The sequence below is a fragment of the Cotesia typhae genome, unplaced genomic scaffold (genome assembly GCF_013202065.1).
Source record: "Cotesia typhae breed Kobodo isofemale line unplaced genomic scaffold, CoteBio_Ctyphae contig_44, whole genome shotgun sequence".
In the NCBI taxonomy this organism is placed as follows: domain Eukaryota; kingdom Metazoa; phylum Arthropoda; class Insecta; order Hymenoptera; family Braconidae; genus Cotesia; species Cotesia typhae.
In genome coordinates, this window is record NW_027423753.1 from 4,542,854 (window position 1) to 4,564,647 (window position 21,794).

The window sequence follows — 21,794 nt, forward strand, 5'->3', positions numbered from 1 at the left end:
ATATGTCGGATTAATTTACGTTGCGCATTTGGACGGTATTAATTAACGTTAATCAAACTAAGCGGGGGAGATATATTGTAGTGATGGCAGTTGATGCAACCGTTTACCTCATGGACTTATCCCAATCATCATTATTGAGGTGCAGTACACACAATCGTTTGAAGTCACTACTCACTGACGGTAGTCCCTTTCCATAAACGCGTTTCAGCCAGCCCTCTACGTCATTCGATGTCTTGTTAATTTAATTAATTAGTATAAATATAAATATATTCAATACAATAATGCACTAGTCTTTTATTATTTCATTTAAATAATAATAAATAACCGGTTGTTGATTACTGATACTAAAGCCTGATCAAAAGAACTAAGGTGCAATCTGTTCTGAGAATTCATGTGTTATGAAATTTGTTTTAATATGTATTTATTAAAAAAAAAAAAAAAACTTTTTATATACCGTTTTATGGTGATAAAACTCGAAGTCAGGTAATAACATTAATCAACCAAAAACGCACGGTTGTAATTGAATATTCTAATGAATTACTTAATCTTAAAAATTAAAGTTACTGATAAATAGTGAAGAAACATCATTAGCTTGATTAGATCTATGTAAATTTTGTAATCTAGCTCCACATTTTTTTTTCGTTTTATAATTTACATTTTAGTTAAATTGTTCCTGTATGTAATTTATTTAAGATTGAATTAATTTATATCAGACAAAAAATAGTATTTAATAGCTGTGTGCTTATGCTTGAATAGATTTTTTGTAAATAAAAAAATCCACTTTTATACAGCAACTATTAATTTTTTTATAAGCTCCGTGTAAAGTAGAAAATTAGCAAAAAAAAATTAAATCAATCTTAAAGTTAATAAGTAAATAATCATTATGACTACATTGATAAAAAAATCAAGAGAAAAATTATTGATCCAAGAAAATAATTTTGAAGAGTTTCATTGTCTTGAATCGAGACGAAAAATTCTTGAATTAAATAAAATTTACTTAAATCAAGAAGATGAAATTCTTCAAAATTATTTACTTGATTCTAATTAATTTTTTTTTTTTTTTGTGTATTACTAAAAAAATAAATTATTTATACAGACTATTAAATTCTCATTTTACAAATAAAAGTAACCCCATGAAATTTGAAACCTGAATTACCTCAGATTATAATCTTTTTCCTGTCTTAAATTCCGCGTAGGATTCTTCGTGATTTTCTCTATCACCAGTAGCTCGTGATTGGTAAATTGATACAGGTCAGTTGTGGTCGCAGGTTATCACATTCCACCATTCATTCACATATAAAATGTATTTTTAATCTAAAAATATAAGTATAAATGAAAATTAATGTGACTCTTGTAATTAAAAAGTTTTACGTCTTAAAGAATAATAAATATAAATATATTGTATTATATATCGAGTAAATCGAAAAATAAATATCGTAAACTTACCCTCGGTTCGTTCTTATCATACAATTAGTACCGGCGAGTACTCGCTCTGCTCGCAACAGAAATAATTGGCAGCTAATTTGTTGTCTCAACGTCAAATTGTTCATTCAACCATTCTGCTATTCAAGGTTCATTAAAAAAGTCTTCATTATAATCATAAATATCAAATAATAATCACACTGAAGACATATAAGACGATGAATCTTGTTCATTCCCATCTCGACCGTGTATATAAATATTTATAACAAACCATTATGGGTAATTAATCAATTATCAATTGAAATGTATCACTGTCACTTGATTAATCCACACACTTACAATATAATATACATATTTAACAACATTATATTGCAGAGATGTGTACACGCGTACGTGTGTAAAGGTATATTGTTATATTGCGTAATATTGTAACAGACAGCAAGCACGAGCCATAGAATAATTTGACCCAATGTAGTTATGTAAAATTTGTATACAGATATTGCATTTGACAGATCTTCCTCGATCAAACCTGAACCCTTCTTCCCCTTATCGTTCTATCTCTTCTTTTCTCTCTCCATCCCTTTGGTTTTATCCCAACCCTACAGTCTCCCTCCTCATCTTCTTTACTCAACCGTAGGACTGTACAAAATATTCAAAAGCTCACGGTTAATAATTCGTGACCACTAAATTAACCAAATTTTATCCGTGATCGCAATAAACACACTCGATCCAACCCGTCCTGCAAAATAAAGACATTTAGCTGAGATTCATACACAGCTCCTACATGAATATTAAAATTATACCATTTGAATTTGAATGTTATACCTACCTGAATTAGTAATCGCATTACCTTCATTGTCTATTATTTTTATTTAACTGTATGTAATATAAATACTAAGTGATGAATTATTGAGGGGATGGTGATAGAAAAATTTTTAATATCAGATTATTGATAATAGAGCATTAACCCGGCTTCCTTTCGACCGCTAATATGTGCTAAGACGATTTTTTATTATTTTATTCAAGGTCTACGTGTCATGTACAAGATCAAATACTTCATTACACAACTTCAGCGCAACAAGTAAATTATATATACCAAATATTGTGTTATTGATTTTGACACACAAATTATCATTTAAAAGTTCTATAATATACATTAATAATATAAAAATCATGAAATTACTCTTATGTTTGTTTCAAAAAATTATACTAAAGTCAGCGGACATTTGAAAATTTTTGAAATTTTCAGAAAAAAAATTTTTTTTGAAATTCTTACAAAGTAAGAACAAGATTACACTGAATATCATCCTAGATTATACTGAGTGAAAAAATTTCAGATAGTAACTAGTATAATCCAGATTATAATGAGTATAATCCAGATATCACGTGGTATAATCTGGATTTGTTTAGCTACTATCTGAAATTTTTTTTTGCCACAGATATCACTGATTATAATCTAGGATGATATCAAGTGTCATCTTGTTCTTTCTGTGTACTTCAAGTTTTTTAAATTTTTACATGTAGAATTTCTTCCATAATTAAATTTTTTAATAGTTGACAGACATTAGACATAATTTTAGAATTTTATAGCAACGAAATTATTGTAAAAAAAAATTTAATAAAAAATTTTCCATGTGAAAACTAAAAAATAATTATTAGTGAAAATTTTTGGAAGCTTTTTTTTCATTGTAATTGATTTTTTATAAGAATTTAAAAAAATTGATAGTTGTCAGCTAACTTCAGTACCATTTTAATTGTCATGAAATTTTTAAAAATTGACAGATGTCTGCTAATGTCAGCATAATGATGAAATTAGCAGTAATCTAACAATTCTTAAAATTTTTTATAATATATCAATTGTAATAAAAAAAAAATATTTAGAAAAATTTGCACTTATACTTATTTTAATTTCTATGTGAGGAATTATTTTTCTACATTTTTTTATTATAATTAAATTGTCATAAAAATATAAAAAATTTTTGGATGTCTGTTAAATTCATTATCATGATTTCAGCATCATTTTAAAAGAGTTAATTTTTTTTTTCAGGATCCTTGTCGTCTGCTTGCAGTAAATTTCTTCCACCGAAAACTATATTAGGTTTATAAATTACTGATTTAGCTTTTTTTATAATTATAAAGATAAAAAAAAGTCTAAATAAGACAACAATAGCTACGACAGCCACATTGAATATCTCCAATATTTCTTCTTTTAGCGTTCGGGCTATTTTCTTTTCAAACTAAATTTTTTATTTATACCGAGTGACCTTTAATATAAAGAGTAAATTTTTTCCATTTCTTCTTTCAATTTTTTCGATTGTCCGATTTATACATTAGTCTCGGTCTTAATTATGATCGTAATTAATTAACGGGTTACTTAATTTAGAAACGGAAATGAGAAAATTCAAATTGATTGAACGGCGGGAAATAAATCGAGAGTATTAATAATAAAATAAGGCACGATCGGTTATGTGGGAAAATGACCGCTCTGAAAAATCGTGGCTTAGCTTATGAGGTAACACAAGCCGTCAGCGTTAGCAGTGTAAGCTAATGTAAGCGTTGGTGCACACGCTAGATACGCAAGCGAACATATTATATATTGCATAACACCTAAACTGCAAACGTAAATCTGTTACTAATACTAAAAACAATTCTCTTACCAGTTACCACTGCCAACTTCAATGTTTATTATTATTGTTCTTCATTATTATTATTATAATCATTATTGTTCCATAATCCATGCATCCATACGTAAATATCGGTATATGCTTCCGTATTTATTAATCAAACATCTTTAGTAAATTTCCATTTGGATTTCAATAAATAGCTAATTAAAATACCAATTACACTTTTTTACTCGCACTTTATAAAATAGTTCCATTATTTTTAAAGAATGTACACATGAAAATTAAATTTATGGATCATTAAATGGCAAGTTAATTTTCATGAATTTTTTTTAAGATGAATTATACTAATTTCATAATGAGTAATAGCTATTAATATGCAATAATAGTTTTTAATTTCTTCTTAATAAATTTTATATTATTGAAAAATTGATATTTAAAATTGAAAATAAATATACAAAATTTTTTAAAAAATATTTCTTCCTTACTTTTATAAATTTTTTTAATAATAAAAAAAATAGTAAAACCTTTTACAGATCATTATTTCTTACCTTCTTCTTCATGGAATTATTAATAATAATTTATTTTCTTCTTTTGAAAATTATATTAAATTGTTAAAATTGTTATAATTTATACTCAACATTTAACCATTTAAACATTTAAGCATTTACTTTTTTAGACCCCATTATTTTTATTTTCCTCAATTATTAAACACTGTTCTCTTTCTCATCATTAATATATCTCAAAGATCACATTCATATCATTTAATGATTTCAAATTATAAAGTTTCTAAAATTAATTCTGTCTGTCTTTTTATAGTTAATATTGATAATAATAAAGTTAGCCGACGTTTTTAATTTTTTGATTATTTTTAATTTAATAAATTAGAACTAAAAAATATTTTTAAAAAATTGCACTTATAGTTTTTCAAGTTTTTTACAAATGAAAATTTTTTTTTATTTGTTTAAAAAAATTAAAATCTCAAAAAATTTTCTTGAAGATAATTTAATTGCTAATAAAATAATTATTCTGAAATTGAAAGACATTTGATAAGTTTTTATAATTTTATAACAATAAAAAAAATTCTACATGTACAAATTATAAAAAATTATTAGTGCAATGTCTTGAAAATTATTCTTAATAAATAATTAATTTGTTAAATAAAATCCAAATAAAGTGAAATATCTGTTTGAAATTAATTTTTAAAATCATTTTGATCGAGTATTAAAATTTTGAATACAGGCATCGATTGTTGATAATTCGATACTCGAAAATGGAGCGTTCGATATACAAAAAAGTTTATACTGTTATTGTGTGATGTTTGTCATTGTCCTCCAATCTAAACAAAGTCTGAAAAACCAACCAACAATAATATATTATTATATATACTAATTAAATATTTTTTATAAACAATTAAAAAAAGTAACAAACCTCAAAAACTGCCTTGCAAATGTGATTTTATTATAATTACTTTTAAATGACAATAAATATTAAATACTCATCAAGATTTAGGTTATTTGTAATTATCTAAAGGTACTTATTCATATTTTTAATTTAAAAACTATTTTTAGTTAATAATATTAAAGTTAGCGGTCAGCTGTCAATTTTAAAAATTTTTTTAACAAATTAATTACAGTAAAAAAATGCTTCTAAAAATTTTCACTCGTAATTTTTATTAATTTTCACATGTAAAACAATTTAATCAAATTTGTTTTTAATAATTTAATTGCTATAAAATAAAAAAAAAATTTTGATATCTGTCAACTTCAGTGTTATTTTTAGTTATTATTGATATTAATATTAAAATAAATAATTTTAGGTTATCAATGGACCCGGAATTTTTAGCAAAGTTAATTCCTCAAACAAAGGAACAGTCAAGACCAGCGTGCAAAAAATGTGGCTACGCTGGACATTTGACATATCAGTGTCGAAATTTCATAAAAGTCGACCCCAACAAAGAAATCGTGTTAGACGTAAGTAGCACCAGCTCTGACAGCGATGAAAATTACATGACGCCTTTGACGGAGTTGCGGGAAAAGGAACTGAAAGCTAAACTCAGTGAAATCAAGAAAAAAAAGAAGGAGAAAAAAAGAAAAAAGTCTAAAGCTCGTCGTCGCTCCAGTTCTGAATCCGAGTCCTTCAGCTCTGAGTCCGAGGACAAGAAGGAGAAAAATGACAAGAAAAAAAAGAAAAAACGTAAAAAGAAATCCAAACATAAGAAGCAGAAACGTCGACGTAAATCTAGTTCTTCATCTGATTGATTTTTAAGTAAATAAATTCATTTTTTATCAACTCAATCTGCATTTATATTTATTTATTTAATTTATTTGCTTACTTACTAATACCTAGATACCCTCTTTATCAACAGGCTAATGGCTCCATCTACATCAAAATAAACAATGCACAGCTGTGAGGCTGTGAGGTTTGTTTGTCTCAGCTGTCTTATGAGGTGTGTTGTCCACCGTTAAGTTGTTTATTATTTAATTTACTAATTGCTGTGTTTAATTAGTTTATTCTAGTATCAAGAGTTGGACGAATCGTTAAAAATGACCAGACACGCGAGAAATTGTACAGCTGGAGCGGTTTACACCTATCATGAAAAGAAAAAAGATGCTGCTGCATCAGGTTATGGTACTAATAGCAACAGAATTGGCAAAGATTCAGTAAAGGGTTTTGATTGTTGCTGTTTAACACTTCAGCCATGTAGGAATCCTGTTATAACGTAAGTAATATTTTTTTTGTGATGTTGGAGCTGGTAGACTGATGGTTTCTTTGTTTTTCAATGTACAGGTTAGATAGTACAGTTTATTTATTATGATATTTAAGTTAGCTGTCACTTGACCATTTTTTAATTTTATTTGACAAATAAATTTGTTCCGAAAAATTATTTAAGAAAAATTGCATTTTTAATTTGTCAAAATTTCTAAATACTTTTTTTTTTTTTTATGCAGCAATTTATTTATTTATATTATTTGTGCGTATAGCACCTGTGTATAGAACGAGTACATATTAAATTATAAAATTTTTCTTTTCCATAATCACTTATATATAGTAAATATTAAAAATAGTAATACCTAATACAGTGCAAGCTAAAAGAATATCAGCCTATCAAGTTTGACTGAGCAAAATTTTACCTCATTTAAAATGAATTTTATATAAAATTTTATAAAAATAATATTATTTTAGTAATTATTTTAATATCACGATTTTCAACTAATTATCTATTTTTATTCATTCTTTAAGTTTTTTATTTATTAGTTTCTTCTTATCATTCAAAGCTTTCATTTCAGATGTTAATTTATTAAAATATTTCAATGCTACATAGTAAGCACATTGTGTTTTTTATTTATTTTATTGTGAATTCATAATTTTGCTATCTTCAGTATCATATTTATTAAATTTACTAAAACGATATAAATAATGAAATACTTTTGGATTTTTACAGGCCAGATGGATATTTATTTGACAAAGAAGCTATTTTGGAGTACATATTATCAAAAAAACGAGAGTACAGTCGAAAACTTAAAGAGTACGAGGCCCAGAAGCGTAAAGAAGAAAACAATGTTCAAGAAGAAACAGCCAATGAAGAGTTGAAAAAATTGGAAAATTTTTTGAAATGCGAAAAAAGTATTGTAGCTTCTGGAAGTCAAAGTTCAGAATCGTCAATTTCCAACATGGCCAATGGAAGAGATAAAATGTTACCCAGTTTTTGGATCCCTTCTAAGACTCCCGAAACCAAAGCCGCTGCTTTGAAGAAGCCAGATAAAAATATTTACTGTCCTGTCAGTGGAAATGTTCTGAAGCTGAAGAATCTTATTCCTATTAAATTTACAGAAGTTAAAGATCCAGACGATAAAAAAGCTTTGATTGTTAAAGAAGCTAGGTACATGTGTCCGATAACCCATGATATTTTGGGTAACAGCGTTCCTTGTGCAGTTATTAAGACAACGTGAGTGCTACTTATACTCCGCGTGCCTAAACATAAAAGAGCGTATAACAATTTATGCGCCCATTTGCCTTTGCAAAGGTAAAAGAGCGCATATTTTTTTTTTTATTGCCAATCGAGAAGTAGACACATTCTACGCTTAAAATTGAAAAAAAAAAAAAAAAATTGCAAAGATAAGAGGACGTGTCTTTAATTATACGTCCTTTTACTTTTAAGAATTTGAAATTTTGGTGATCTAAAGGTGAAAGGATGTTTAATTTTTTTTTTCTGCCGGTTTACAGAAGAACATATTAGTAGTTTAAAAATATAAAAAAATAACTTTCTGTGGTAGTAGCGGCGTAAAACCTCAACTATACAATTTTCTAAAGTTAGAAAGAAAATATATTCAAAAAACAATTAAGTACGCGTGATTTAATTAATTACGCAATTTTTACTTTAAATTAATTACTTAATTTTTTTTTTATCAATTTGTTTTCTATTTGTTTATATCAAACTTTGTATATGAGGCTGTTATTTTACACTGAGAAAAAAAAAATACTTTTATTAAGAAAATTTTCTTGATACAAGAATTCATGTTCTTGAAAATTTTCAAGAATATATATTCTTAGCTCAAGAACTTGTTAAATTGATTGAAATAATTTTTACTTCATTTAAATAAAACTATTCTCTTGTTTATCTATTATCCAAAGATGAAAGTATTTTTTTTTTCTCAGTATAATATAACTTGTCGTGTTAAACTATTATTTAACATTTGGTATCAAAACTACAATTTTTTTTTATGCGCCCTTTTACCTCTAAGTAGTACTTTTCTTATAACTGAAAGGGCATATGTCTTTCTATACATCCTTTCAAACCGAATGGCAAAAAAAATTTTTTTTATACGCCGTTTCAGCACAAATCCCTACTAACACTTAGCTATACGCCCTTTTACCTCTAGGCACGCGACTTAAAGTTTTATTATATTAAAATGATAATTTATAATTTTTTTATTTTATCAGCGGAGATGTCGTGACAATGGAATGCGTGGAGAAACTCATAAAAAAAGACTGGATTAATCCTCTAGATAGTTTAAAAATATCTGAGTCAGATATTATTCCTCTTCAAAGGGTAATTTTCGTTATCATTATTCTCAATCTAAAAAAATAGTTTATTTAATTTCATAATTCAAATAAATAAAATAGTTTACAATAGACTAAAGGTTATCTTTTATTACAGGGTGGAACAGGATACGCCGCAGTCAATGACAATCTAGAAGGGAAACACGAACGACCAGTTTTACAAGCGTGAATTGATTTATTGCGTTCGCTCTTAAGCTATAAATTAAAATTAACTATAAAATAAATAAATACAAAAAAAAAATTATAATAATAAAAACAAATTGATTTATTTCACAACAGGTACAAAAAAATTAGTAAGACAATCGTTAATTTATTGCTATTACTATTGCAATAGTAAATTTGCAGACAAGTTTTAATTATTTTAAGAGTAAATTAAATAGACTTTTATTATCGTATTAAATTTCAATTTTATAGTTATAAAATTTTTAAACAATTTATTTCACGTGATCAGTCGGTAAAGTCTACTTACTATTGAAATAATTGTAATTAATGCCTCGCATGAATAAAATTGGTAATTGAAATTTTAATAGAACCTTTTATATTTAAATGATACTTTTTTTTTTTTTACTTAAATATTAAAATAATTATTTGCATTGACCAAAATAATAATCATTTATGTATTAATAACGACAATAATAATCAAGTTGTTGACAGCTTATTATTTATTGTTATCATTATCATTATTGTTTTTTTCTTTATGTTTCAATCAGCAGACAAGTGAGAATTCGATGTTGATTTCCGGGAAATGACCTCAATCACCTCATAATTTTACGTGTGCCACAGTATCAACGTGCTTGATAGTTTTTTTTTTCTTCTTTACTCAGATGTTAAATCAAGTTACTCAGTAATTGAAGGCGCTGTATCATCAACAAAAAATCATTCAATGAAATGGAAAATGGCTAACAAGAGAATCGACCGTGAAACTGGAGAATTAGAAGACGAAAATTATAAGGAACGGCTGACGTTTAATTATCACAATGTGAGTAACGAAACTGGTGAACCGGAGATTAATGTTGATGTGGGTGAATTTGACAAACGCGTACCATTTAAAGTAAATTTTATTTTATTTATATTCTTGTGTATTACACAATATTTTTTGCTTACGTAAACTCAATACAAACATAAAATGGTTATACTTTTAATTACAGATTCCGAGAGAGATAAAAGAAGAGTTATTATCGAAGCAAGAGAAAAATTTAAGTGATAAGCGACTCAAAGATTTATTACCGCTACGCGAAGGCACAGCTTTTGGAGAAATTAATCCAGTATTTTTGTTTTTACCCGCTATTATTTATTTCAAGTGGTTCGCGATATCATTGATGATATTTGAAGTCATTTTTCACGGTTGGTCGCATCATAAAAATAAAAGCCTCAAAGATGTTTATTATCGCTCACCTTTTCATGGAATTACGTCGGAATACTGCGCGCTCTGTCAATTTGAGACTTGCATGATTCGTGTTGAAAAAATGCAACAGATTCGTATGCACAAATTTTTATATGATTGTAATTATATGAAACGCGCGGTAACTTAATTTTGAAAAAAATTTTTTGGACTTTTCTTAAATGTTATTTTGTTTGTTATAATTTTTTTTACTTTGAAAGTGATTTTTTGTTTAATTATTCATAAGAATAATTTTAAATATATTTACTGAGGTTAATCATAGTAAAGATAATTTTACAGTTTCAATTAAAAAATATTATTTTCTTCAATGATGAACAGCTTTTTTTTTTATTATAATGAACTAAACAGAATTTCAAGAAAAAAATATTTATAAATGAAACAGTTGCCTAAAAATAATACTAAAGTTAGCCGACGTTTTAAATTTTGTGATTTTCTTTTAATTATTAAATTAGAACGAAAAAATATTTTTAAAAAATTTCACATTGTTTTTCAATTTTTTTACAATTGAAATTTTTTTTTATTTTATTTTATTTTTTTTTTTTTTTTTTGTAATCATTTCTTCTGTAAAAAAAAATTCTAAAAATTTTTAAATGTCGGCTAACTTAATTTATATGCCTAAAAATAATACTCAAGTTAGCCGACCTTTTTAATTTTTTGATTTTTTTTTAATTGTTAAATTAGAACGAAAAAATATTTTTAAAAAATGTCATCCATTGTTTTTCAAGTTTTTTACAATTGAAATTTTTTCTTAATCATTTTTTCAGGAAAAAAAAAATTCTAAAAATTTTTAGATGTCGGCTAACTTAATTTACATGCCTAAAAATATTTTAAACTACAAAAAAAATTGAGGAAACACCTTTCTAATAATTTCAAATTCAATCATTAATTTATTTTACCACACAAATGTAACAAAAACCAAGTTATCATATGTTAAATTAAGAAAAAAAAAAAAAAACATAGTTAATTTAAAAACCATTTTATTGAAATTCATATTAATAATTTACATGTACACAAATTTATTACATTTTTTATAAATAAATTCAAAACTTAACCCAAATTTCTAGTTAAACATTTATTAATTAAAAAATCCATTTTATTAGAATTACCCAATTTTAATTACCTAATAAACCAATTTATTACCGCATGGCTAAAATTTCTCTAGTTGCAATCTGTGCTATGTAGTTAAAATCAACAGCAAGATACGCTCGCCAAAATCGACATCGACACCAAGTAAGCGCCGAGTAATTAGGACTCTGGATTCCGTGGAAGATTCGTGCGACAGCACGACCTGTAAAATTATTATCTCTGTAACTAACGATGAGCGACCTAATGTCATTGACAAGCTGAGCTTCATTAGCTGTATCGTTTTTCTTGGCATCAATCTCGACAATAGAAAGCGGCGACGGAGACTGGAAGTACTGACGAATGACGTTTTTCAGCTGATTAGATTTATAAATATTGTCATCATTCAATTCCTCACAGTCTTTGACTCTTTGGCAGCTGTACTTGTTCATAACGGCGTGAATAATTTCCAGCTGCTGCAGGGAAGAAGTTTCCTGGGACTGAGCCCTTGAAGCCAGAGTATCAAGAGCTTCGTCCAGCTCAGCATCAGTCAGATCGCCTGGTGCGCGAACTCTCAGCCCTAGAGTGTCATACCTCACAGAAATAGATGATCGCTTTGGTTTGCCATTGACAGTCATCCATTCCAGATTTTTGAGGTGACTTTTTACCACTCCCGAGTCCCAACCAATTGCTGCTGCTACGTCAACCACTGGGAATTCGATTGTCGTATCGTCGTCATGCGTGACACCTTTTTTGCGATCTAGTGCAATTGCCATGGCCAGTGGAGGCGATGACTGCGCAGCGGCTTTCAATACCTGCGCTCCATTGTAGCTGGTAACTTTTGCATTGACGTAGACCGAAGACAACACGGTGATAAATTTCTTAGGGTGTAGCTCCAGGTAGCAGAGCAACGTCGAAATCATTTCTTCGGTAATATCAAGCGAGCGAACTATTTCATTAATCGGAATCGCGACTTCATGCCCAGGACAACGTTTTCCGCTGGTGGCACACGAGCAAGGGACAAAAACTTTCTGCAGAAGTTTCCTTATCGTATGACGGTCGACTCCATTTGCATGTATGTGTCTTCTTAGTTCCCACTTGTCACTGTTTTCTTGAGGATTAATAAAAAGATGACAATGAGCTGGCAAATTATCACGACCAGCTCGTCCAACTTCTTGAACGTATCCTTCGAAGCTCTGCGGCATGTTGTAGTGAATGACTGACCTGATGTTCAATTTGTTAATTCCCATTCCAAACGCCACAGTCGCGACGACGATTCGCGTGTCTCCTGACATGAAATGCTTCTGAATAACCTTACGACGACTGGCTGCCAATCCTGCATGATAAGCTTCCGCGATAGTCGACACTTTGGCTTTAGGTTTCGGCTTGCCAGTCTCCAAATCTTGGAGAGACACTCTCAAAAGTCCAGCGATTCTCGTACACTCTTCTCGCTTGGTGCAGTAGATGATTATTGAGTTGCAGTCTTTGAACCTCGGGCTTCGGAGAAGATCCACCAATGCGCGGTCACGCTGGTCATCTTTGGAAACAGTTAGAGTTAAGTTGTTAGGAAGCGGAACGTCACTTATTACTCCGGCCATACCGTCGTGGATCTTCAGATGGTTTACGATACTTTCAGCCGTAGCTCGCGTCGCAGTTGCTGTTAGTCCTAAAATTGTTTTCACCCCCATTTTCTCCATAAGTACTCGACAGACCATCAGATAAGACGGACGGAAGTTGTGGGACCACTGAGAAATACAATGGGCCTCGTCTATACAAGCAAAAGCGATGGGTGGAAGTTGTCGGAGCAGTGATCCAAAGCCTGTTGATTTTTCACCAGCTACAATCGCTTCTGGAGACACCAGAAGTATGTCAAGGCGTCCTTCTTTTACAGCTTCGATAACTTTTTCACGGGTCTTTGGAGTTTGTCCTGTATGCAATGCTGCGGCGGAAATAAACCCGGGGACTCCGGTTACTTGGTCGTCCATCAGAGATACTAATGGAGAAATCACCAGGGTAATGCAGTGTGACCTCTTGGCGTACAAATACGCTGGTAGCTGATAACACAAAGATTTACCGGATCCAGTAGATAGAGTTACCAAAGTCGACTGTCCAGAAAGGATTCTCATCACGGCTTTTTCTTGTCCAGGTCGGAAGCTCTTGTGGCCAAATTTGTTCAAAGCTTGCAGCACCTCAGCAGGTGTCGGAATCACCGACCCGTCGCTGCTAGTTGGGTAAACGGGATCGATAACTCCGTTTTCTGGGGGCAGCAATTTATCTATAAGTTCATGAGGAATTTTGTAGCCGACAAATGGTTGATCTTCATCAACAATTTCTTCTTCAAAATCATCATCAAAATCGTAGGGACAGTTTTCCAATTCTTCAGGTTTTTCTTCAGAGGGCATTGACGAGGTCTTGGGAAGGTGATGCAGCCGGTGAGCATGAGCCTTAATGGCTTCTTGACTTGCCATATGCTTGGCTTCTTCCAAAGTCGGATATTCAGAGACATCAGTATGTTCAAGAGGTATTAACTCATCGCTCTTCATCGCAGGGCAGTTTCTGGAGATATGGTTGCTTCCTCCACATTTAAAGCACGTGTTTTTCTCAGCCAGGTCAGCCAAGTCCAGTGAACATTCTCCAGATGCCAGTTCTTTCTTCTTGTGTTTCCATTGATTTTTTTTATACCTGGAGAAGTTGAAAGATTTCTTCCCACGAACAAAAACTTTCTTCTTCAAATTAATCCTTACAAAGTTGTCATTTATGTTACCGGAAGCTATTTTCGCTTCTAGTTTTTCTTTTGCTGACATTGCAGCCTTTGGTTTCGTTTTAGTCATTGCTGTTTTTTCCGCTTCAATAGACTCGCAGAACTCAGTTACAAGATCACCATTCGTGTCCTGCGGCACAGCGAACCGCGGAACCACATCCAGAGCTTCCATACCGTAAATAGGAATCTCTGGAGTTTCTTTCTCGTTCGGTAATTCCCTATCTTCAAAAATCTCTTCAAAACTATCTTCAGAGTATTTGACTTTTCTCCTAGTAGTCCTCCGAGGTTTTTTCGTTTCAGCAGACTTTCTTTTAACAGCGGGTTTCCTTCCCCGCTTCTTTTTATCCTTTTCTTCACTCTTAACCATCGGCTCAGCTTTATCTTCCTTTTCTACCACAAATTTTTCTTTAACATGCGCTACAGGTTTTTCTATAACATTTTTTTCAGCTTCCAATCTTTTAATTTCCTGTTCTATAGCTGGGCTCATAAAACTCTGCTTATTTAACGGAGAGGCAAAACTGAAAGCACGATAAGAAAAATCTGTACGCGGTCGTTTACAAATATTCGACATATCCGAAGCAGACCGTCTCCAGTTACGGATCCTTTTTTTACGACTTTCTTCTTCGGAGTCGCTGACGCAGACAAAGTCATCATCAGAAACTTCAGCTGCTTGCGAAGGTGAATCTTTTGAACTAATGTCCTGAGATTCTTGATAATTATTATCCAACGACTCAATTCCCGAGTCACTGACACCAGACAACCGTTTGGATTCTGATTTGGGCTCTTCAATAGCTTCATTATCATCTTTAGAGCATCTGGCCAGCCACTCACTGTCCAATTTTCTGTCAACAGTCACAGACTTACCGCTAAGTACTTGCTGAATAATATTAATAGGCTGAGTTGTCACTTTTATTTCCTGTGTGACTATTTTTATAGGATCAGCGAGTAACAGATCAGACGAATCTTGAATAGTTTCAGCAGCTAGACTCGTATTATTTAAGCTGTCTACTTCAGGGGTAGATTTATTGAGACTAGACTTATTCTTGGATCTACTGACGGGCAGTGACTTCCTGGGGTTGCGCTTTCGGAAGCTGCTGGAGGTGAATTTCTTTTGAGAAAGTTGGAAGGATGAAGATTTACCTACTAGAATTTTTTTCTTCTTCGGTGCTTCATAATCTTTGTTGAGATGATCACCCCAAGCACCGTCTACGTTGAGAGTATCCACAGAAGCTGAGGGTTCTGCCTTGGGGGCATCTGGAGCAATATTTTCAGTATTTACCACAGACTCAGATCCTGTAGATTTATCGAGCACAGATTTTTCGGGAGTTTTTATGTCGAACTGACTCACTGAGTCTTGGGACAGAAAATCCAAAGAAGACGTATTTAATGAGACATTTGATTCAATTTCATCGGAAAATGTTATATCTAGCAATGTCTCTTCCAGCACTTTAGTCTTGAGCATCCAATAATTTTTATAAGACTCTCGAATTATTTTGTCGGCAGTCTTTATGTCATTCTAAAAGAAAAAAGTTAATGAATAAATCAAATTACTAAATTAATTATTAAAATTAAATTAGCATGAAAATTTATTTTTTGTAATGATTTTTCGGGAAAAAATTTTTTTTGGTAAATAAAATTAAAAAATGGTCAATTGAATGCTAACTTTAATGTCATGAATCTGCATACATCTGATAATTTAAAAAATTTTTCGGTAATTATTTACAAGTAGGGTCAACCCACGCTGGGCCATGGTAATTTTTTTTTTTTTTAATTGTTCGTTTTTTTTTTATGTATTTCTCATGAAAATAAACTTAGCAGATAATTGATAATTTTAAGAATTTTTGTAAAAACAAACAAAATTAAAAATTGTTAATTTTTCACCTAATCATTGCCCCAAAATGGAATTGACCCCACTTGTAAATAATAACCGATTTTTCTTATTAAATAAGTTTTAACTAAAAAAAATATAAAAAAAAATTCACATGTAGAAGATTTGAAAAACTCTAAGTGCAAATGTTTTGAGATATTTTTTTAGCTTTAGTTTAATTAATGAAAGAAAATTAAAAATTTTTTAATAACTCCTGACCAGTATCTATAACTATAAAGTTAGCGGACATCTAAAAATTTTTTGAATTATTTTTGTTGAAAAAATTAAAAAAAAAATTAATTGAAAAAAATTCACATGCAGAATATTTATTATATTAAAGTTAGCTGTTGCTTGACCATTTTTTAATTTTATTAAACAAAAAAATTTGTTCCGAAAAATTATTTTTAAAAAATTACATTTTTAATTTACTAAAATTTCAAAATATCCATTTTTTTCTCTTTTTTTTTCTGCAGCAATTTGTTTATTAGAAAAATTATTAAATATCGGCTAAATTAATTTTCATAGAAAATTCTAGAAATTATACGTGCAATTTTATAAAAATATTTTTTTTGTTCTAATTTAATTAATAAAAAAAAAATCGAAAATTATTAAACATCGGTTAATTTTAATTTCATCCAGTATCATAGTTAATTATCGTCGTCAATAATAAATGGTCGAACATTAATAACATACCTTGGTTGGTTTCCGTCCATATTTTTCCATAAAATCACTTTCCCACTTTTTAACTCTTATTTTACACTTCATGTATTTATTATTTACCGCTGGATCATCTAGTAAAGTCATTTTTGTAATAAATAATTACTTTTATTGCTGATAATTCAAATAAAACGGATAGTACATTGGAGTACATCCAACTTGTATTACATTCGACTTAATAATGGAGATTCAGGAGGTTACGTTGCTGCAGTGTGGCCAGATCGTGCTCTTTTCTTACCCCCACTTTGTAGGACACTTTCATCTGACTATATTGAAAGCGGTACAAAGTGGGGGTAAAAAAATCGCACTATCTGGCCACACTGCGTCGCTGGGAAAATTTACGCGCGAAAATATACTGCGCAGTCGAAGTAATCTATTGTGAATCCGAAAGGATTGATCACAACGCTCTCTATATATTAATATAGAATTACATATAAATAAACAGATGACTGCAATAAATAGTAGCGGGAAAAACCCAGTAAGATTTAAAATATATGTATTTTCAATTGTAATAATATCGGTAAGAAAAATAAAAATCTTTAAATATTGTAAACTTTTCTATTTTAAATTCTATTGTTTAGTATGGGAATTTTTCTATCATAAATTTTAGAGTATAGACAAATTTATAATCACCGAAAATTCCCAAGGAAAAAACCTACAAAAACTTTATTACGGTTCTGTAGTTTAGACATACAAAAAACTACTTTGTTAAAATAAGTTTACGTTAAATGTAATGGTCACTTAGAATAAAATACCGAACGTTTTGGAATATTCTTTACAGACTGGGAAAACCCAGTAATTTCCATTTATTTTATTGTCATAATCCTTTAAGCGGCTTATTTTTCAAAACGTTCACTAAAAAGGGATTACTCGAATACCTGAGACTTGGCAATAAAAACCAGACATCCAGGCTGGCTGCAAACAACCTGGGAACGTCATGGGACATCGTGACGTCATTTCAGCGTGGACCCATTTGCCAACTCGAGAAGGGATGCTAACTGAAGACAGGAGTTGCAGAGGCGCGCGCAACTACCCTCACTACCCTCTGGGACTCCCCCCCCCCGCCCCAAAGGCATGAACTCTCAACCGAGGGAGTCGAAAACCAAGGAACAAGAGGACACTTATCAAGAAGCAAGACTTGTAGTCCGTCACGCGAAATTTTACTTTTTCTGAAATTATTGTCAGTACTGGTATTTTGTAAACCATTAAATAATAAACGATAGATTTGCGCACAATGCAAATCTAAATTAAACTAAAATAATCTGAGTGTTTTAAATTCATTTTATATATATAATTTATATTTAATTATTCAAATTTAAATCTATTCTCCCGCCTTAATCTATTTACTGCGAGTTGAACGCCCTACCGCGTTCCAACGGGCGAATTAAAAGAATTCCATAAATTTACTATAGCCAATTTGGGGCTATACAACAATGTATATGTATAGGTCAACAGGTACATCTTCCTTATCCACAAGCGCTAGCGAGGTATGACTCTGCATTTGTAGCGGAAGAAATTAAAAAATGAAAATTATAAATTTCTTTATTTAATTTCTTCGAATTTTTATTTTGCAAATAGGCATTTGGTTTTTATGTGAAATAGAAAATTTTTTGAATTTTTTAATAAAAATTTCCATTAAGAATTATTTTTTAAAAATTGATTCTGGATATTTTGTTATAAATTATTTTTATTCTTACAATGTAAAAAAATCAGTAAAAATTAAATTAATTACATTCAGTTTTTATAAAAATATCAGTAAACAATTAATAAGTAATAAACTATTTTTAACTCCTTATAAAATTCAAATAAAAGTACAAATTGAGTATAATTATTAATTTAATCGTATGTTTTATCAAGATAAAAATTTCGGATTTAAATAATTATACGACGAATAATCTAAGTCGCAATTTTTTATATCCTCAGCGAGAGAAATCGCTTTTAATTTATGTGAAGGTGGATGAATAGGATTTACGGCTTCTAACTGCGCCACAACGCAGTCTGAACATAAATTAACGTTGTAACACTCAACGCAATTCCACCTGGTACCTTTTAAAGGATCGTCTCCACAACATATGCACTGCAAATATTAAAAAATTATGAATTACAACCTTGAAAATACACAGTTGATTTGTTAAGCATGTACAATAGATAAAATTAGATACCTTGTAGCCCAAGTGTTGTTGAGAACTCGATGCTTCCTGTTCTTTTTCAGACTTTACCTTTCGAATCAATTCAATCTGCCAAAGCTCTGTATCTTCATCATTATCGTTCTTCTACAAATCAAATTATTATTTTAATTTTTAATGTTTATTCTTAATTTTTATGTTTTTAATTTTTAATTTTCAAATTATTAATGTTTTTATCAATGAAGGTACTATTCAGATCTCAGCCAATATTTGATGTCTAAATTGTATCAAATTCCGCAACACGGAGAAAAAAATATTGTGTTAAAATGACTATCCAACGTATCCTTAAAATAACAATTCAGAATTCTGATTTAAGGATTCATTTGTTTCCCGTAAGTATAGAAAGAATATAGCTCTTGTAAATGGCAGTAACACATCTTTACTCCAAATTACTCAACTCTGCGACATACTGTACTCCACAAAAATAATCGAATAACTTAAAAAAAAAAAAAGACAACTTTACTCAATTCTTTCACTACTCGATACTAACTTTATTCAACGCTAAGTTTACTCAAAACTAACTGTATTCAATGATATCTCGACTCAATAGTATATTAGAAGTGTTGACGCGCTTTTAAAAATTTCTATTCAATTTTTTTTTTTTGTTTAATAATATGTTTATATTATTAATAATACTTACTGAATCTTTAATAATCCACTGGTGATTATCTTCAGTATCTTTATCATCAATCATATTTATTGAAGGAAAGAATGATGTAGTTCTGTGTAAGAAACGACGGCTCATACTTTTTTTAGTACTTGGATTTAATTTTGGAGCTTGTCCAGGTATTGGCATATTATAAGCCTTTAATTTAAGGAAATATTTCTGCACTCTTGTCATAACTTGTTTTGGAGTACGATTTCCTGCAAAAAAAAAACCCAATAATAAACTTATTCAAATAGCAATTTAAACAATTTAAATAAATTGACTATAAATTAATAAAATTAAATATAAAATAAAAACCTAATTCATTGGCAATTTTCTTCCATCGTCTCATACTGACTTCTTCATTTGGATATTTAACTAACAATTGTTCCAATTTACATTGCTCGGCAGGCGTCCAAGGAAGATTGAAAGTTTCTGGTTTACTTTCGTCGAATGGACGTCCACGAACAAGAATCTGTTATTAATTTAAAATTATTAATTATTGATGCAAAAATAAAGTACAAATAAGAATTTACCTTTCCATCTGTTTGCTTGACTTTAGATTGGGTTCGGAAATTTCCATGCCGTGTCTGCGGTGGTTTTAAGCGAGCGTCAGAAGCGGATATGTTGTAGCGACTCCAGTCAATGTAAGGAATTTCAGCTACTTTTATTTCACCAGGAAGGTTTGACAGTTCACCATTTTGCAACTTGGTAATAAAACCCATCGAATCTTTCAGGGCGTTAGCTCGTTGTGCTAATAACTCGTCCATGTCCTCGATAGCTCGTGCCTGTTGGTTTTCTAGGATAACAATAGTCTTCAGTAGATCCATGTAATCTTTGTTGCCCTTTAAAGCCAAGCTGTCGGATTCAAAATAGAATTCGGCATTCTCGTCAATAACTGTTTCATCCTCCATTTGTTTTATATCTGAGCAAATAAAAAAACATTTATAAATTTCATTATTATTAATATGTAATAAGGATCAGCTGAAAAGACCATTAATAAATTCTAATTTTTGACTAAAGTCTAAAGTTTTGACAGAATATTCGAGGTAATTTTTTATTGCTTGTAATTTTATTCAATTTATTTGTTATGACACTGAAGTTTTTAGATATTAAAAATTTTTTAAGAATTTTATAGCAATTTAATTATTATAAAAAAAATATTATTAAAAAGTTTGACATGTGAAAATTAATAAAAATTACAAGTGAAAATTTGTAGAAGCATTTTTTTATTGTAATTGATTTGTAAAAAAAAAAATTTTAATCCACAGCTGACAGCTAACTTTAGTGTTATTATTTATTGCTGATGTTTACTTATCAGTAATAGCATTGATTTTATATTAATTTATCATAACACTGAAGTTGACGAATATTAAAAATTTTTTTAGAATTTTATAGCAATTAAATTATTAAAAAAAAAAATTAATTAAAAAGTTTGACATGTGAAAATTAATAAAAATTACAAGTAAAAATTTGTAGAAGCATTTTTTTATTGTAATTAATTTGTTAAAAAAATTTTTAATGTCATTAAAGTTAGCCGATGTTCTAAATTTTTTGAGTTTTTTTTAATAATTTAATTAAAACAAAAAAATATTTTTAAAAAATTGCACTTGCAGTTTTTGAAGTTTTTTACACGTGTAAATTTTTTTTTATTTTTTTGTAATAATTTTTTCAATACAAAAAAATTCTAAAAATTTTTAAATGTCTGCTAACTTTATTTTCATAAATTCTTAAAATTAACAGCTGACCTGAAGTTTTTTATTATTATTATTATTATTATTATTATTATTATTATTATTATTATTATTAATTACTGTTAACAAAATCTATATATAGCTAGTCATCTGAAATAATTATTTGATATTATTAATATAAAAAATTCTTAACAATTTGTTAACCTATTTTCTTACTTTAAAATATACAATAATAAATAAATCCTTTAGGTTAAAAATCGTAACCCCGTGGTGAATATAAATATAAATATTAATATAAATATATAAATAAGTCGTATGACAGATCCATTTCTCAAAAACATCACTAGAGAGC

The 21,794-nt window shown here is 29.5% G+C and overlaps 5 protein-coding genes across 10 annotated transcripts; 3 read left to right on the top strand and 2 right to left on the bottom strand.

Annotated features, from left to right (window-relative positions):
• Window positions 1-5,354: 5,354 nt before the first annotated feature.
• On the top strand, window positions 5,355-6,467 carry LOC141528521 (uncharacterized). 2 transcript variants are annotated; one of them, XM_074244607.1, is made up of 3 exons: window positions 5,355-5,576; window positions 5,863-6,311; window positions 6,412-6,467. In XM_074244607.1, the coding sequence occupies exon 2, from the start codon at window positions 5,870-5,872 to the stop codon at window positions 6,302-6,304; it is 435 nt and encodes a 144-aa protein (XP_074100708.1). In that variant the 5' UTR covers window positions 5,355-5,576; window positions 5,863-5,869; the 3' UTR covers window positions 6,305-6,311; window positions 6,412-6,467. The 2 variants fall into 2 exon arrangements, with proteins under 2 accessions (XP_074100708.1, XP_074100707.1); XM_074244606.1 differs by lacking the exon at window positions 6,412-6,467 and having other exon boundaries at window positions 5,863-6,340.
• LOC141528518 (nitric oxide synthase-interacting protein homolog) lies at window positions 6,406-10,069 on the top strand. Of its 3 annotated transcripts, XR_012479388.1 has the most exons (6): window positions 6,406-6,492; window positions 6,553-6,765; window positions 7,489-7,992; window positions 8,988-9,096; window positions 9,205-9,386; window positions 9,932-10,069. XR_012479388.1 is itself a non-coding variant. In XM_074244602.1 (5 exons), the coding sequence occupies exons 2-5, from the start codon at window positions 6,590-6,592 to the stop codon at window positions 9,274-9,276; spliced, it is 861 nt and encodes a 286-aa protein (XP_074100703.1). In that variant the 5' UTR covers window positions 6,409-6,492; window positions 6,553-6,589; the 3' UTR covers window positions 9,277-9,767. The 3 variants fall into 3 exon arrangements, 2 of the variants coding, with proteins under 2 accessions (XP_074100703.1, XP_074100702.1); XM_074244602.1 differs by lacking the exon at window positions 9,932-10,069 and having other exon boundaries at window positions 6,409-6,492; window positions 9,205-9,767; XM_074244601.1 differs by lacking the exons at window positions 6,406-6,492; window positions 9,932-10,069 and having other exon boundaries at window positions 6,503-6,765; window positions 9,205-9,767.
• Window positions 9,956-11,368, top strand: LOC141528520 (uncharacterized). Of its 2 annotated transcripts, none has more exons than XM_074244604.1 (2): window positions 9,956-10,086; window positions 10,256-11,368. In XM_074244604.1, exons 1-2 carry the CDS (start codon window positions 9,991-9,993, stop codon window positions 10,637-10,639), a joined length of 480 nt encoding a protein of 159 aa, XP_074100705.1. In that variant the 5' UTR covers window positions 9,956-9,990; the 3' UTR covers window positions 10,640-11,368. The 2 variants fall into 2 exon arrangements, with proteins under 2 accessions (XP_074100705.1, XP_074100704.1); XM_074244603.1 differs by having other exon boundaries at window positions 9,991-10,158.
• A 101-nt stretch (window positions 11,369-11,469) lies between these two features.
• On the bottom strand, window positions 11,470-17,132 carry Recq4 (RecQ4 helicase). The gene is made up of 2 exons (XM_074244600.1): window positions 16,893-17,132; window positions 11,470-15,848 (listed from the first exon to the last, which is right to left on the bottom strand). The coding sequence occupies exons 1-2, from the start codon at window positions 17,001-17,003 to the stop codon at window positions 11,646-11,648; spliced, it is 4,314 nt and encodes a 1,437-aa protein (XP_074100701.1). The 5' UTR covers window positions 17,004-17,132; the 3' UTR covers window positions 11,470-11,645.
• Window positions 17,133-18,591: 1,459 nt separating this feature from the next.
• On the bottom strand, window positions 18,592-21,741 carry LOC141529173 (ZZ-type zinc finger-containing protein 3-like). 2 transcript variants are annotated; one of them, XM_074245632.1, is made up of 7 exons: window positions 21,659-21,704; window positions 21,497-21,592; window positions 20,285-20,673; window positions 20,067-20,223; window positions 19,743-19,966; window positions 19,079-19,189; window positions 18,592-18,993 (listed from the first exon to the last, which is right to left on the bottom strand). In XM_074245632.1, exons 3-7 carry the CDS (start codon window positions 20,660-20,662, stop codon window positions 18,769-18,771), a joined length of 1,095 nt encoding a protein of 364 aa, XP_074101733.1. In that variant the 5' UTR covers window positions 20,663-20,673; window positions 21,497-21,592; window positions 21,659-21,704; the 3' UTR covers window positions 18,592-18,768. The 2 variants fall into 2 exon arrangements, with proteins under 2 accessions (XP_074101733.1, XP_074101731.1); XM_074245630.1 differs by lacking the exon at window positions 21,497-21,592 and having other exon boundaries at window positions 21,659-21,741.
• Window positions 21,742-21,794: the final 53 nt, after the last annotated feature.